We start from the raw sequence: 17,051 nt of genomic DNA, 5'->3' as shown, positions 1-17,051 counted from the left end.
AGAGCAGGAGACTCCACAACCTCTCTGGGCAGCCTGTTCCAGTGTTCTGTGATGCTCACAGTGAAGTTCTTCCTCCTGTTGAGGTGGAACCTCCTGTGCTGTAGTTTATATCCATTACCCTTTGTCCTATCACAGGGTGCACCTGAGCAGAGCCTGTCCCCTCCCTCTTGACCCCCAGCCCTCAGATATTTATAAACATTTATTAGATTCCCTCTCAGTCTTCTCTTCTCCAGACTAAACACCCCCAGGTCTCTCAGCCTCTCCTCACAGGGCAGTGCTCCAATCCCTTCATCATCCTTGTACCCTCCCTTGGACTCCCTCGAGTACATCCCTGTCCCTCCTGAACTGGGGAGCCCAGAACTGGATGCAATATTCCAGGTGTGGCCTCACCAGGGCAGAGTAGAGGGAGAGGAGAACCTCCCTGGATCTGCTGGGCACACTCCTCTTAAGGTGCCCCAGGATCCCATTGACCTTCTTGGCCTCAAGGGCACATTGCTGACCCAATGTTTTGGTCTAGTTGCTGGAGGATCCCAGGCATTATGTGTCAGCTGGAGAAGGATTTCAGCTGGAGGTGGATTTGTGTTGCTCAGGTCCCAGCTGGTTTTCACTTGGTGGAGACAAGGATTGATTTGCCCTGATCTGCTTTTTAAAGTTGCTGAGTGGGAGAAGCAAGGATTGGGAGAGGGAAGCTCTGGGATGAATGTCATGAAAAGGAAAAAATAATTGCAGAAACAACTAAAATCTATAGAAATTTGAGAATGGCATAGAGGGAGTTATTTAAAATCAGGGAATCACAGAATGGTTTGGGTTGGGAGAGACCTTTCAAAGTCATCCAGCCTAACCTGCTGCCGTCAGCAGGGACAGCTTCAACCAGAGGAAGTTGCTCACAGCCCCAGACAACCTCACCTGGGATGTTGCCAGGGATGGGACATCTCCCACCTCTCTGGGCAACCTGGGCCAGGGTCTCACCTCCCTCAGTACCAAAAAAATTTTTTTCTGCCTCTTGTCCTGTCCCTGGGCACCACTAAAAAGTGTCTGGCCCCATCCTCTTGCTGACCCTTTCTCTCTTGCTGAGCATTGCTCAGATGCCCTCTGGGGCTGCTCTTCTCCAGGCCCAACAGCCCCAGGGGCTCTCAGCCTTTGCTCCTCACAGAGATGGTCCAGGCCCCTCAGCAGCTTTGTAGCCTCTGCTGGACTCTCTCCAGTAGTTCCTTGGCTTTTATCTTCCTTCTCTCCACTCTGAATCTCCCTCTTCTAGTTTCAAACCATCACCCCTTGTCCTGGCACAACAGGCCCTGCCCAAAAGTCTGTCTTATTTTTCCTATCCAACCCCCTCTGAGTACCTGAGGGGCCACCAGAAGGCCTCCCTGAAGCTGAGTAGGTGAAGTCAAGTTGTTCACTCATCTGGTGACATTCCAAAGGCAGGCAAAGCATCTTCCCAGAGAGGTCATGATAAATCCATGGCTGATGCCAAACATCAGAGTGGCATTTGCAGTCTGCCTCTGGTACAGTGGTGACACAGAATCACTTTGAGAAGCTGGGTTGGTTTTACTGCTGCATTGGGGTTTTTTTCTGCTGTTTTGGGTTGGGTTTTTTAGGTTTTTTTTTTTCCCTGCCTCATTTATCCTCACTACATGCAACTGAGATTAAATTGTCTAAGTTTCTGATACTTTGGAAGTAATGACTACAGATGTCAGCAATTGTCTGTACAGCTCTATTTTTAGTGCTGTGTTTCTGGAAAATGTTTTTTCCAGAATCTGTCAAAGATGCAAAGTGACTTGGAAAGATCATCTGCAAAGCTTGCTTTCCTTGAGAAGAAAAAAAAATCAAATCAAATCAAAACCAGCCAGCTTTGGAACCTCTTCATTTATAAACCTAAGGAGGAAATAATATGGTTGTTTTAATTTTAATATTTTTTTCCCTGTCAGATTGTACAGATGAACAATTACTGTGGTCTTGGCATCGATGCAGAGTTGAGCTTGGACTTCCACCATGCTAGAGAGGAAGAACCAGGGAAATTTAACAGCAGGTAATCCTGGGGACACCAGGGGGAGGTGACAAGCTCTGTGGTACTGCATGACTTCCACCTGACACTGTGCCTGAGAGTCCTGAGATCTCAGAGGTGTCCAGGCACTGGCAGGACTTAAGTCAGCTGGGAACTTGTAGACACAGAATTCAGGGGTTTCCTTTCCCTCCCTCCTTCCCCTCATTCTCCCTCCTTCCCCTCATTCTCCCTCCTTCCCCTCATTCTCCCTCCTTCCCCTCCCTCTCCCTCCTTCCTCCCCCCTCCTCATCTCTTCCCCACCTCCATCTTCTTCCCCTTCTCCATCTTCTCCCCCTTCTCCATCTTCTCCCCCTTCTCCATCTCTTCCCCCCCTCCATCTCTTCCCCCCTCTCCATCTCTTCCCCCCTCTCCATCTCTTCCCCCCTCTCCATCTCTTCCCCCCTCTCCATCTCTTCCCCCCTCTCCATCTCTTCCCCCCTCTCCATCTCTTCCCCCCTCTCCATCTCTTCCCCCCTCTCCATCTCTTCCCCCCTCTCCATCTCTTCCCCCCTCTCCATCTCTTCCCCCCTCTCCATCTCTTCCCCCCTCTCCATCTCTTCCCCCCTCTCCATCTCTTCCCCCCTCTCCATCTCTTCCCCCCTCTCCATCTCTTCCCCCCTCTCCATCTCTTCCCCCCTCTCCATCTCTTCCCCCCTCTCCATCTCTTCCCCCCTCTCCATCTCTTCCCCCCTCTCCATCTCTTCCCCCCTCTCCATCTCTTCCCCCCTCTCCATCTCTTCCCCCCTCTCCATCTCTTCCCCCCTCTCCATCTCTTCCCCCCTCTCCATCTCTTCCCCCCTCTCCATCTCTTCCCCCCTCTCCATCTCTTCCCCCCTCTCCATCTCTTCCCCCCTCTCCATCTCTTCCCCCCTCTCCATCTCTTCCCCCCTCTCCATCTCTTCCCCCCTCTCCATCTCTTCCCCCCTCTCCATCTCTTCCCCCCTCTCCATCTCTTCCCCCCTCTCCATCTCTTCCCCCCTCTCCATCTCTTCCCCCCTCTCCATCTCTTCCCCCCTCTCCATCTCTTCCCCCCTCTCCATCTCTTCCCCCCTCTCCATCTCTTCCCCCCTCTCCATCTCTTCCCCCCTCTCCATCTCTTCCCCCCTCTCCATCTCTTCCCCCCTCTCCATCTCTTCCCCCCTCTCCATCTCTTCCCCCCTCTCCCACTCCCTCCCCATCTTCCTCTCCCTCCCCTCCTTCCCCCTGCCACCAAAGCAGTTTAGGGACACCCTGTCACTAGTGTTCAGTGCAGTTCTTTGCCAGTGTCTGCAGTGTTCTGTTCAGTGATACCTGGGGGGCACTGGAAATGCCCCTCCTTACTCACAGCCTTTAGCAGGAGGGAGGGCAGTGCTGCTGTGTGAGCAATGAGCTGACTCTGCAGAACTTCTCTTTGCCCTGCCCAGTGCTGTGGTGGCAGCCCTGTGCTGGCAAGGAGGATGAAAGAAGATCTCTGTATCTTCCTTGAGGCTGTGTGACTTGAAAGTCGTGGAGAGAGGCCCCCCTCCTCTGGCATGCACATCAGTCAACAGCAGCACATTTTTCCTTCCCATAATCCTTGAAATGGATGGGGAAGAGAAATCACATTTGTGTAGTTCATCACTAATCCCTTGCAGAAACTGTTTTGTTGTTTGTTGGTTTGTTGTTGTTTTTTTTTTCCTGATTTCCCCTTTGTTTGTGAGTAAATGTCCTCTAAATTGCCTCTGGGTTGCCAGAGAGAGTTACACCCAGTTACAAATACTCACTGTTCAAACTCTAACTGTGAAAAATATTCTCCAGCCAGTTGTGAGTGCAGTGAAGTGAAATCCCTCCTACCCTGCAGTGTTCTGCCTGTCACCACAGGCACTGCTCATGGCTTTTTCAGTTTGTTCCTTCAAAATGAAATAATTCAGGGTCTTGTTTGTGGCACAGGAGCTGCTGATTAGCATTGTCAGTCCCCTGGATTAAAAACATCAGGTGGTAGAATCAAGCAGTAAGTTGTAGAGTGGACACTAGCCCAGCCTGTTGTGGTGTGCAGAGCTGTTGTAGATTCACCTGTGCAATGAATACAAGAGTTGTGTCCATTCTCCCCCCAGGATACACCACCCTGGCTTTGCTAAGCCACAGCACCACCTAAAGATGTGTCCTCTTCCTGCTGCCACTCTGGTTAAAGGTCATACTTCAGCTTTTTTTTTTCTCCCCCCTGTGATTCAAGACCTGAAAAAGGAATATGGCATTGGGAATTGATGCTGAGGAGGCAATCAGCTTGTGCAGGTTGACAGTGCTGACACATAGAATGGTTTTGTTTGGAAGGGACCTTAAAGATCATCCAGTTCCAATCCCCTCTGCCTTGGGCAGGGACACCTTACACCAGCCCACGTTGCTCAAAGCCTCATCCAGCCTGGCCTTGAACACCTGCAGGGAGGAGGCATCCACAACCTGCCTGGACAACCTGTTCCAGTGTCTAACCACCCTCACTGTAAATTAATCCCTCCCCAGTCATGACCTGATTGTTGCTTTTGCTGCCTGTGACAATCTTTGTAGCCTCTGCTGGACTCTCTCCAGTAGTTCCTTGGCTTTTATCTTCCTTCTCTCCACTCTGAATCTCCCTCTTCTAGTTTCAAACCATCACCCCTTGTCCTGGCACAACAGGCCCTGCCCAAAAGTCTGTCTTATTTTTCCTATCCAACCCCCTCTGAGTACCTGAGGGGCCACCAGAAGGCCTCCCTGAAGCTGAGTAGGTGAAGTCAAGTTGTTCACTCATCTGGTGACATTCCAAAGGCAGGCAAAGCATTTTCCCAGAGAGGTCATGATAAATCCATGGCTGATGCCAAACATCAGAGTGGCATTTGCAGTCTGCCTCTGGTACAGTGGTGACACAGAATCACTTTGAGAAGCTGGGTTGGTTTTACTGCTGCATTGGGGTTTTTTTCTGCTGTTTTGGGTTGTTTTTTTCTCCCCTGCTTCATTTATCCTCATTACTTACAACTGTTCCAGTGTCTCACCACCTCCACTGTGCATGAATCCCTTCCCAGTGATGATGTGATTGTTGCCTTTTGCTGCCTGTGACAGTGACAGAGTTGCTGGCCTCACCCTTCCCCAGGAGATGCAAGGGAGTGCTCCTGCCAAGATGAGCAGTTTTTTGCTGGTTGTTTCCAGTAAGTCAACCAGGAAGGGTGGCTGCTTAGCATCAGGTGCTGCTTCATGTCAGGTGCTGCTTCATGTCAGGTGCTGCCATGTGAGCTGGCTGCTCCCCAGCACAGAGCAGGAAGCTCCAGGTTGTGGCAACAGAAACTGAGAATTCGAGATGCATCCCAGAGTCCTGAGGGAACTAGCTGATGTAGTCACCAAGACACTCTCCATGATACTTGGAAAGTCAGGTGAGGTCCCTGCTGGCTGAAAGAAAGGAAACATTGCACCCATTTTTAGAAGCTATAGAGAGCAGGACCCTGGGACCGACCTGTCAGCTTCATCTCTGTGCCTGGGGAGATGATGGGACACCTGTCCCATGTTCTCCTAGAAGCTCTGATGGAGCACAGTGGAGGGCAGGGAGGTGATTTGAGACAGCCAGCATGGCTTCAGCAAGGGCAAGTCCTGCCTGACCAGCCTGTGGGCCTTCTGTGATGGAGTGACAAGGAAAGGGCTTTTAGACATCACCTTTCTGGGCTTGTGCAAGACCTTTGAGATGGTTCCCAGACAACGTCCTTCTCCCTAAACTGGAGATGGGTTTGGTTGTACCTTCAGTGGATGAGGAATGGGTTGGATGGTCACATCCATTGGGTAGTGGCTTGATGTCCAGATGGAGATCAGTGAGAAGTGGTGTCCCTCAGGGGTCCATACCGGGACCTGTGCTGTTTTAATATGTTCATCAATGATACAGAAGGACTGAGTGCACACTCAGCAACACTTCAGGTGACACCAAGCTGAGTAGTTCTGTGACACCCTCTAGCTGTGGGATGTCACCCAGAGAGACCTGGACAAGCTTGAGAACATTGTCAGATTCACCAAGGACATGTGCAAGATCCTGCACCTGGACTGGAGCAATCTCCAGTATCAACAGAAGTTGGAGGATGAAGGGCTGGAGAGCAGCTCTGTGGAGAAGGCCTTGTGGGTGCAGAGCTGGCCATGAGCTGGCACCGAGCGCTGGCAGCCCAGAGCCAGCCCTGTGCTGGGCTGATCCCCAGCAGTGTGGGCAGCAGGGGCAGGGAGGGGATTCTGCCCCTCTGCTGTGCTCTCCTGAGACCCCCCCTGCAGTGCTGGGGCAGCTCTGGAGTGCTCAGCACAGCACAGCACAGACAGGGACCTGCTGGAGCAGGGCCAGAGGAGGCCACAGCAATGCTGGCAGGGCTGGAAGGGCTCTGCTGGGAGGCTCCAGGCTGAGAGAGTTGGGCTTGGGCAGCCTGCAGAAGAGAAGGCTCCAGGGAGACCTTCTGGTGGCCTTCTAGTGCTTAAAGGGGCCTAGAAGGAATCTGGAGACAGACTTTTGAGCAGGGCCTTTTGTGACAGGACAAGGGGTGATGGTTTGAAGCTAGAAGAGGAATATTCAGAGTGGAGAGAGGAAAGGTTTGACATTGAGGGTGGTGAGACACTGCCCCAGGTTGCCCAGAGAGGTGGGAGATCTCCCATCACTGGCAACATGCCAGGTGAGGTTGGACATGGCTCTGAGCAACTTGATCTAGTTGCAGATGTCCCTGCTCACTGCAAGGGGCTGTGGGAGGAGATGGCTTTTAAGGAAAAACTTATTCACTGTGATGGTCACAGAGCCCTGGAGCAGGCTGCCCAGAGAGGTTCTGGAGTCTTCTTCTCTGGAGGCTTCCAAAACCCACCTGGATGTGTGCCTGTGTGACCTGCCCTTGGTGATCCTGCTCTGGCAGGGGGGGTTGGAGTGGATGAGCTTTCAAGGTCCCTTCCATCCCCTAACATTCTGTGATTCTGGTTGTGCAAGGACTCAGAAGAACTGAGCAGTCTGTGTCTGAAGAGCTGATGGTAACCCACGTGCTAAACCAGCTGTCCTCCCCTCTTGGAGGTCCTCAGCACTTAGACATAGTGCTGGAGACACTTTGCAGAGGTGGATTCCAGTGACACCCTGTCTGCTGGTAGGGTCAAGCCCTGGGCATTTTTGCTTTTTATTTTAGGGCTGCCCTAAAGGCCACGTATCCAAAGGTTTCCATTCTAGAAGAAAATACTCTGTGTGCTTAACTCACATTTGTTTATATTTCTCTTTAAAATATTTTGACACTTCTAGGGATGCCATAAAATCTTCCTCATCACTTTTTCTTTCTTTTTTTTTTTTAACTCTAAAATTAGAGATGTTAACAGCTCTGCCACAGGTTGACATTACTAAAGCCTGTTTTTAACTTTCCACAGCAGAGCAGATTTCAAATGATTTAAAGCAAGGACTTGTAGAGGTTTGCAGCTCCAGAGAGAAGGACCTGGGAGTGCTGGGGTTGAGCTAGAAATGTGCCCTTGTGGCCAAGAGGGACAGTGGTCTCCTGGGGTACATTAAGAGCGTGGGCCAGCAGGTCAAGGGAGATTCTCCTCATCCTCTACACTGCCCTGGTGAGACACATCTGGGCTTCCTACTTCAAGAGAGAGTCCATTGAAGGGCTGTGAAGATGCTGAGGGGACTGGAGGATCTCTGACAAGGAAACGCTGAGAGGCTGGGGCTGTTTAGCCTGGAAAATAGTGGACTGAGAAGGGATCTTGCCAATGCTCATCAATAGCTAAAGGGCAGGGGTCAAAAGGTTGGAGCTGGACTCTTTCCAGTGGTGCCCAGTGACAGGACATGGGTCAATGGGCACAAACTGGAGGTTCCATCTGAACAGGAGGATAAAATTCTTTGATGTGAGGGTGCTGGAGTCCTGGAGCAGGCTGCCCAGAGAGGTTGTGGAGTCTCCTTCTCTGGAGAGATTCCAAACCCACCTGGACATTGTGATCTTGGCTAAGCTGCTCTGGGTGCCCCTGCTTTAGCAGGGGAGTTGGACTGGATGATCTCCAAAGGTCCTTTCCAACCCCCACCATTCTGTGGTTCTGTGATTTTGTGCCTTAATTTTTCTAGCATCACATGAGAGAACATTTAAAAATGTTGCAGGAAGGACCTCTGGGTCTTAAATATAATTGAAGATTAAATACAGCTCTCCAGCCCAGAAATTCCCATTTCAGGGAAGCTTTGCATTCAGTCTGCACTTTAGGAAGTAGTAAAATGTCACAGATCTCCACGTGCCGTGGCAACACAAATCATCCCTTATATAAAGGAATAGTTTGTGGCTTATTCTGTGGTTCTGCAGTAAACTGAGAAGAATTTGGAAAGAATTTCACTTGAAGAACTCTTCAGACTGACCTGGTAGAGGACAGCACTGGTACACATACAAGGAAAGACAGGCACCTGTTAGAGTGGGTCCAGAGGAAGGCCATGAAAATGATCAGGGGTTGGAACACCTCTGCTATGAGGACAGGCTGAGGGAGCTGGGGATGTTCAGCCTGGAGAAGAGAAGGCTCTGGGGAGACCTAATAGCAGCCTGCCAGTACCTGAAGTGAGCCTGCAAGAAGGCTACAGAGGGACTGCTGACAAAGGCCTGCAGGAAAAGGGGCAATGACTTCAAACTAGGGAAGAAAAGATTTAGATTGGATGTTAGGAACAGGTTCTTTACTATGAGGGTGGTGGAACACTGGCACAGATTGCCCAGGGAGGTGGTTGAGGCCCCAACCCTGGAGATATTCACAGTGAGACTCGATGAGGCCCTGGGCAACCTGATCTAGTTGAGGATGTCCCTGCTGACTGCAGAGGGGGTTGGACTGGATGACCTCTGGAGATCCCCTCCAACCCAGACCATTCTGTGATTCTCAGAGTGCTGTGCTGGGCTTTACTTTTTAGTTACAGGATGCTTGTCTGCTCCTAGGTTTCACAATAAAGGAGTTTACGTGAAAGTTGGGCTGCAGAAGATAAGTCACACCAGAAATCTTCACAAAGACATAAAGCTTCAAGTGGACCAGCACGAGGTGGAGCTACCAAGCATAGAGGGACTCATTTTTATTAACATACCCAGGTAAAAAGGAAAGGAGGAGCCCAGGTCTGGCTGTATGTGTGGGAGTGCTGCGTGGTGTTTGAGCATCAAGTGTCCAAGGGTGGGGTGAAATGTTCAGTGGTTGAGAGATTGGGTGGATGTTGCTGAGTGTGGTGGGTGAGTGCCTTGAATCACTGGTTGTGCTATGACTGGAGCACCTCTCCTGTGAGGACAGACTGAGAGAGTTGGGGCTGTTCAGTCTGGAGAAAAGAAGGCTCTGAGGTGATCTTCTTGTGGCCTTCCAGTATCTGAAGGGGACTACAAGAAAGCTGGGGAGAGACTTTTTAGGATCTCAGGTAGTGACTAGGGGGAATGGAATAAAGCTGAAAGTGGGGAGATTCAGACTGGAGGTGAGGAAGAAGTTCTTCCCCATGAGAGTGGTGAGAGCCTGGAATGGGTTGTCCAGGGAAGTGGTTGAGGCCCCATCCCTGGAGGTGTTTAAGGCCAGGCTGGATGAGGCTCTGGCCAGCCTGATGTAGTGTGAGGTGTCCCTGGCCATGGCAGGGTGGTTGGAACTGGATGATCCTTGTGGTCCCTTCCAACCCTGACTGATTCTATGATTCTGTGTCTCACTGGTTGTGCTCTGGGTGCTTGTTGCTGAGTGTGTTGGGTGAGTGCCTGACTTACTGGTTGTGCTCTGGGTGCTTGTTGCTGAGTGTGTTGGGTGAGTGCCTGACTTACTGGTTGTGCTCTGGGTGCTTGTTGCTGAGTGTGTTGGGTGAGTGCCTGACTTACTGGTTGTGCTCTGGGTGCTTGTTGCTGAGTGTGTTGGGTGAGTGCCTGACTTACTGGTTGTGCTCTGGGTGCTTGTTGCTGAGTGTGTTGGGTGAGTGCCTGACTTACTGGTTGTGCTCTGGGTGCTTGTTGCTGAGTGTGTTGGGTGAGTGCCTGACTCACTGGTTGTGCTCTGGGTGCTTGTTGCTGAGTGTGTTGGGTGAGTGCCTGACTTACTGGTTGTGCTCTGGGTGGTTGTTGCTGGCTGCCTGACTCAGTGGTTGTACAGCTGTGCCTGAGGGCCCAGCTCTCCTTTTGACTCTTTCTCCAGCCCTTTTAAACTCTCAATCTCACTCCACATAAAAGTGGTCCTATCTTCTTTTCCCATGTTCTTTTGCTATTTCTGCTGTGTGCTGACACACGTGTGGAGTGATTTCCTCACCAGAGGTCTTCTGACTTCTTTTGAAGCAGTTTTCTAATAAAACGTGACTTTTGGGGTGTGACTGGGGGCCTGTGACTTCTATCCCCTACCATTTTCCACTCTCCCCAGAGTGTTTGAACAGTCTGCTGGATTTCACCATGACTTGTAGAAGGATCAGAGATTATTTCCTTACACACATGTGCTAGGTTCCTGCAGTGAAGGCCAGTGAAGATTGACCTGTCAAATGCTGTCAAGGTCCTACAGCCAGCTGGGCAGTTGATGTGGAGCTGGTGATGCTACCACCCAGGTAGCTGTGAAAAAGTCTTAGTTAAGGTACCTTTTGCAGGGTTCTGAAGGCTGCCCTGACACCTGCAGGGAGCTGGAGTTACTGCTGTGGAGGAAAGAGGGAAAGCTGCAGGAGCCTGGCTTCCTGAGGCACACTGCTGGTAGAGGCAGGTTTTCTGTTTACACAAAACCAGCACATAATTAGTCTTGCCATGCTGGATTTTTTTCAAGGACACTCTTAAGCTATGTCTCTCTTTTTCCATTTGAGCCTGAAAATGTCCTGGCTTTTTATTCAAATGTGTGTCTTTACCTGGGCACCCAAGGAGATGTGGCACATGAGGGCTGGGGAGAAGATCACAATGAGCAGTCAGTGCACTAGAAGAAGAAGCAGGGGATTTGGGTAAGGAGGCTGAATGCTGCACAAAAAGCACTACAGTGTTAAAGTATCAGAAACATTTCAGAGGACTGAAGTGCTGGAACACCTGCATTGAGTTTGGCCTGGTAGAAGAATAAAAGCTTGACACTTGGTTTAGCTTCAGTTTCTCTTCAATAGCTGATAGAATAAAAGCTTGGAACTTGGTTTGGCTTCATCTTCTCTTCAGTAGCTGGTAGAAGAATAAAAATTTAACCCTTGTTTTAGCTTCAGTTTCTCTTCAGTAGCCTCTGTGCATATTGTCAAGACCAGTAAGACCTGTGGTAAGTTTTCAAGTCTTGGAAGTTAAGGTCAGTGTGGCTGTGACCTGTATTTCCCAGCAAATTAAAACTCTTGGGAGTTACTTTCTTCTTACCTACTCTTTTTCTTTCAAATGGAAACTACTTTCTTCACTCCTCCTTTCACTCCTAAAAGATCTGGTCAGAAGTCTGCTACATTTTAGGAGAGCACTTCCTGCTCTGATGGCACAGGAGAGCTGCGTTATCTCTTCCAGCTGGTGCAGAGCAGACTGCCCAGCTTTTGATGTCTGGTGAGCCAGCCACCCCTAGCAGAGTGCTGGAAGGGGTGCTGTGTGGCAAGTAGTAGTCACTGTGGTGTGCTCTCTCTGCAGCTGGGGCTCTGGAGCTGACCTCTGGGGGTCTGAGAGCGACAACCGCTTTGAGAAACCGCGCATCGATGACGGCCTGCTGGAGGTGGTTGGTGTGACTGGCGTGGTTCACATGGTGAGTTGCCATCCCAGTGGGAGCAGAGGAAACATACCTGTCTCAGACTGGTTTGTGCTGGCAATAAACAGCACATTGCAGGTGGCATAGTCCTAAAAGGTGTGCATCCACGTGAAGGTTTTGGTGTTGGCTGTTCAGGTGCTTGTGTCACGTAGAGATGGTTGTAGACTGTAAACACAAGCCGTGGCTGTCTGTGAACAAAGCATTCGGGTGTCGGGAGGTTAGCTGCAGCTGGTATGCCTCCTGATGGACTGCAGTGCCCTCCCACTGCCTGTTCACAAGCCTGCCATGATCCACATTTAGGTGCCAGACTGTGGGAACTGAAGAAAACTCTGGCTGGATTAGGAAGTCATAGCAGGAAGGTGAAGAACTTGTTAAAACAAGTGGATGCTTCATGACTGAAGTAGGCCTTGAACCAACACCAGGCAGATGTGTGTGTGTGTGTATATATATATGTGTGTGTGTGTTATGGAGTGCACTGGCTTTCTCATGACTGGTGTCAAAACCAGGCATGGGATGAAAGCAGGATGTTAGTTTAACACTCCAAAAACACCCACTCCTCACTTAAGTGTATCTGTGAAGAGTCTTGTTACACCTCATCACAGGCAGGGCAGAGATTCCTCCTGGAGGGCTGGCTTTGTGATTACCTGCCTCTGGCCTTCCAGCACCTGCCTCTGGGAATCTGATGCTGGCTGCTCTTGAAGAAGATGGTCTGACAGTTCTGCAAGGAACATTATGACTCAATTTGTGCAGCTGTAATTCTTCCATGTGTTCTGTGTTCTTGCTGTTAGGAGCACAGTCCTGTGGGGGGGCAGCAGGTTGTTTTTGTCTTTTCCTCATATTTCTTTCACTGTCTTAAATCTGCTAGTGAAAAAGTGTATGTGGGCAGGTAACCAGAGTCAACTTATCCATACAAGCACCAGAAATGGAGAGGTGGCTGCTTAAAATTGTATGTGCAGCTCCATCTTTGTGTTGGCCAACTTTACAATTTCATAATGTAGGTGTTTTAAGAAGGACAAACAGAAAATATTTCATCAGAAAAAAGTGGTTTAATAGAGATCCTAGCAATTTTTGTGAGGCTAGGAGCAACAAGAAGTGCACCCACTGCTTTGGAATATAAATGTTAGCAAACTCCTGCTCTAGTTTTGTCTTTTGTCATCTTCTTTTGATGTTTTTACCCTGTGCACATTCTCCAGGAGAACATAAAGCAGCAAAGTTCCCTTGGCATCAATGCTGACAGTCAACATTCAGCCATCAGTTGCAGTTGAGTGTGGGTACATCTAGTTGAGTCTACATCCATGCGTACACAAGGCTGAGTCTGGCAAAACTCTCCCTGTTTGATCAAGACTTTTAGACTTCAGAGTTTCACACCTGCTAAAGTCTGTCTGGGTGTAGTAAGGTGTTCTGACAATGTGTTCACTGTGTTGTGGAGCATGGGCATGAAAGCAAACAAGGCCTTTGTGAGTGCATGCTCCTTGGCCAGCAACTTCACTCTCTTAAGTTTTTTGCCTCTGGCAGCCTGCAGGAATATCCTGAGTTCTTCATGCACTAATGTAAGTAATTAATGCTGTGTCAGTAAAGACATCCTCTGCAGTTGTTGCCTGAGCAGTTAGAATAAAATTCTGTCCCCTCAGATGAAGTATTTCTGCTTCTTGTTTGTTGGGTGATGTATGTCCTGGCTTTTACTCCCTGACAGGGTCAAGTCCAAGGTGGTTTTCGGTCAGGAATCCGCATAGCCCAAGGCTCCTATTTCCGTGTGACACTCCTAAAGGCCATTCCAGTTCAAGTTGATGGAGAGCCCTGGATTCAGGCCCCTGGCCAGATCATCATTTCTGCTGCAGGACCAAAGGTACTGGGTGCAGGTTTCTCTTGGCAGGTCGACTTGGTTTCTCCAGTGGCTGTTACTGTATTACCTTGTTTGCCTGTTGTGTCCTGGTGCCTGCCTCTAAAAGGGCTGGTCAGCACTGTCTGGCAGCTGTTGGATAGACACACAGCAGGTCTAGGGATCTGAGTGTGCCCCTCTGCTGGGCACTGGTGAGGGCACACCTTGCATACTGGGTTCAGTTTTGGGTTCCTCGCTACAAGAAGGACATTGAGGTGCTGGAGTGTGTCTGAAGAGCAACCAAGCTGCTGAAGAGCCTTGAACACAGGTCTTATGGGGAATGGCTGAAGGAACTGGGGTTGTTTAGTCATCAGAAGAGGAGGCTGAGGGGAGACCTCATCACCCTCCACAACTTTCTCAAAAGAGATTGCAGTGAGGTGGGGGTTGGTGTCATCTCAAATGCAACAAGTGAGAGGACAAGAGGAAACTGCTTCATGTTGTGCCAAGGCAGGTTTAGGTTGGACATTAGGAGAAAATTCTTCACAGAAAAGGTTCTCAGGCTTTGGAACAGGCTGCCAGAGTGGTGATGGAGTCACCATCCCTGGAGGTGTTTAAAAGATGTGTGGATGTGGTGCTGGTTTAGTGGTAATGGCTTAGCAGTAGTAGTGGGATTGTGAACTCTAGGTGATCCGTCAGACCTGATGGTCTCAAAGGTCTCTTCCAGCCTCAACAGTTTTGTGATTCTGTGACTCAGTTTCTACAGAGGATGGTTTGAGGGCCCTCTCTGCTGGCTCAGATGAGGCTTGTGTTTAAAAAATAGTCCTCAAGCTTCAGCCTAGTGACTTAATTTTTTCCCCTGTCTTGAGATCTCCAGGCAGCATTGCTTGTCCTAAAGCAGGTCACAGTTACAAGGAGCACGGTGGTGCTGCAGTGTGTGAGGCAGGGAGCAGGCTGATGGCAGTGCTGCAGAAGGGAAGGTCTGCAGCAGCAAAAGGGAAAATTGAATGATGGAGGAAGACGGTCTGAGAAAAGGATACCTTGGAGTAATGAGTGCTTGTTTTTCCTTGATATCTCAGTGTATATTAGAGGGAAAAGAGCATCAGCTACTGAAGAATTGACAAGGGGCCGAAGGAACAAACTGGATCCCAGGATGAGAAATGAGTGAAAGGGTCACATCTTAAATGTTTTGGATTATGTTAAACTTTGTTGTTTTGCTGATAGGGAGAAAAAGAGAGAGAACAAACCTAACTTGTCTGTCCAGTGAGAAATATTTCTATCTTTCTGCTAGGTTAGTGATTAATAATGTTCTCTGTATATATATGTATTTACCTGTGTGTGCATAGAATCACAGAATTGCTTAGGCTGGAAAAGGCCTTTAAGGTCATCAAGTCCAACCATTAACCCAGCACTGCCAAGTCCACCATTAAACCATGTCCCTCAGCACCACATCTACACAGCTTTGAAACCCTTCCAGTGATGGAGACTCCACCACTGCCCTGGACAGCCTTTTCCAGGCCTTGACAAACCCTTTCCAGGGAAGAAATTGTTCCTCTTGTCCAACCTAAACCTCCTGCGGTGCAAACTGAGGCTGTTTCTTCTTGTTCTCTTGTTTGCTACTTGGGAGAAGAGACCAACCCCTGCCTTACTACAACCATTTACACACACATACATACCGTTATATATCAATATACATAGATGTGTATATATGTTAGAGTTAATAAAGCAGTTAATCCTGTAGCTTTGTAAGGATAGGTGCTTCACACAATCACAGAGTGTTAGGGGCTGGAAAGCTCAAAAGCTCATCCAGTCCATTCCCCTGACAGAGCAGGATCACCTAGAGCAGATCACACAGAAACTCATCCAGGTGGGTTTTGAATATCTCCAGAGAGGGAATAGTTGTGCATTTAAATGTCTTCCTGTGGCAGTTCCAGCATTTCACTCGTTAGCTAGTTGCTTTAGATCTGCTTGTTAGGTGGCTACCACTATCTTCATACTCACTCACCTTCTCTTAAAACTTTCCATTTTAGGTCCATATGTTGAAAAAATCCAAGCAGAAACAGAAGAAAACTGGAAGCCTGAAAGAGATGAGAGTGGATAGCATGTCAGTCTCTGAAGGAGGACGTTAAGTGGACACCTGTGCTGAAGAAGTGATGCAGCACACCAAGATGGTTCAGTAACACTGTGTGCAGATAGCTAGTGGAAGAGGGTTGCTTATAAGTGTGCCTTCCATGACATTTTGATAGTACTGGGTCCTACTTCATCTTTCAAAGATAGTGCCTCATTGTTACAAACAACTATTGTGTACCACTTGTCTCATCTGAAATGTTTACTCTGGGTTGCTTTTCCATAAGCCATTTCCCAACCATTTTGTTGTGGGGTTTTGGTTTTGTTTTTCTTTTTGTTTTTGTTTTTTCATGTACATAGTAACTGAGGCCAAACAGAGATTCCAAGATGCTGAGGTTTCTGCCCCTCCTCCGAGCTTGTGCTTAAAGAAAAATCATTCCATAGACAAATTCTGGTGCATTGTTCCATAAATTAAAATGTGTTCCTTTAAATTGATGCTCATGGTAGCCTCCCAACCAAAAAAAGGCAAAGACAGGAGCTGCTGAGAACTCCTTGGATCAATCCAAAGAGCACAGCTGAAACAGGACCCTAAAGAGAAAAACACAAAACACAGCAGAGGCGATTTCTATAAAAGGAGCCTCGTGCACTGGGAGGAGAGAAAGTGCTAGAACAGTTGAAGCAAAATACTTCAGAGAGTTTACTTCAACAGTATTTGGACAGTATGAATGAAGGGGGAACAAGCTTGTGGAGCAAGTTTTCAGCTGCAGGCTTTAGTTTCTCCTATATTATTCAGCCAAAACCTGGTTTAAAAAGGCATTTGAATTTCAGCAGCTACTATTCTGAATGTAAAAAAGGAACAAAAACACCCAAGGAAGTATTAAATTATATTGGGTTTTTTTTCCCTGTCTTTGAAACCTTTATCACTGCCACCAGACTTTTCTCCTTGCCTTGTGCTGTTTCATTTTCATTAATTTGTCACAGCTGGACTGTTAATTTAACAACAAACTCAAAGACTAAAAGAATCCTGGCTAGTTAAGGAAAAAGAAGTACCATTTAGTGTTCACTTCAGTACATTGGCACAGTCACATCTGTCAGAACTGAACTGCAGGACAGCGCAGCATGGCTGCAGAGCCCACAGTGTGCCTGTGATGGGCTGTAGGCTTCAGGTACCTGGGGATGTGAGAGCTGTGATGAAAACTCACTCACCTGGGCAGCTCCCTCAAGTCTGTGGTGGGTGGTGGTAGCAGATGTGGGCCCAGGGACACAATGACAGGCAGTTCTCACTTGGGTGAGTGTGTGCTCTTCAGAGGCTGTTTCTGTTGGCTCCTGTGAGACTTAAGTTCACCTCTCTGTGCTTTGTCCATCTGCTGAAGGCGTGGGGATCCAGTACTTCTTTTTCTGCTTCCTGCTAGAGACACAGACATGCTAGAGCATGAGCTGGAACACCAGTGCCAGTCCTGCCATACACTACTGTCCATGCCTGCAGTCGTGTTGGTCTTCACCCAG

At 48.9% G+C, this 17,051-nt stretch overlaps 1 protein-coding gene across 1 annotated transcript in view; it reads left to right on the top strand.

Annotated features, from left to right (window-relative positions):
* The window catches only part of DGKQ (diacylglycerol kinase theta), a 125,921-nt gene extending 110,266 nt beyond the window's left edge, over nt 1-15,655 (top strand). The window contains exons 20-24 of the mRNA XM_054397647.1: nt 1,929-2,029; nt 8,920-9,066; nt 11,548-11,659; nt 13,356-13,508; nt 15,509-15,655. Of these exons, the coding sequence (XP_054253622.1) occupies nt 1,929-2,029; nt 8,920-9,066; nt 11,548-11,659; nt 13,356-13,508; nt 15,509-15,607 (612 nt within the window). The 3' untranslated portion in view covers nt 15,608-15,655. The remainder of the gene's footprint in view (nt 1-1,928; nt 2,030-8,919; nt 9,067-11,547; nt 11,660-13,355; nt 13,509-15,508) is intronic.
* Nucleotides 15,656-17,051: the final 1,396 nt, after the last annotated feature.

Source organism: Indicator indicator, chromosome Z (assembly GCF_027791375.1).
Source record: "Indicator indicator isolate 239-I01 chromosome Z, UM_Iind_1.1, whole genome shotgun sequence".
Taxonomy (NCBI): domain Eukaryota; kingdom Metazoa; phylum Chordata; class Aves; order Piciformes; family Indicatoridae; genus Indicator; species Indicator indicator.
This window is presented reverse-complemented; position numbering and strand designations above follow the sequence as displayed.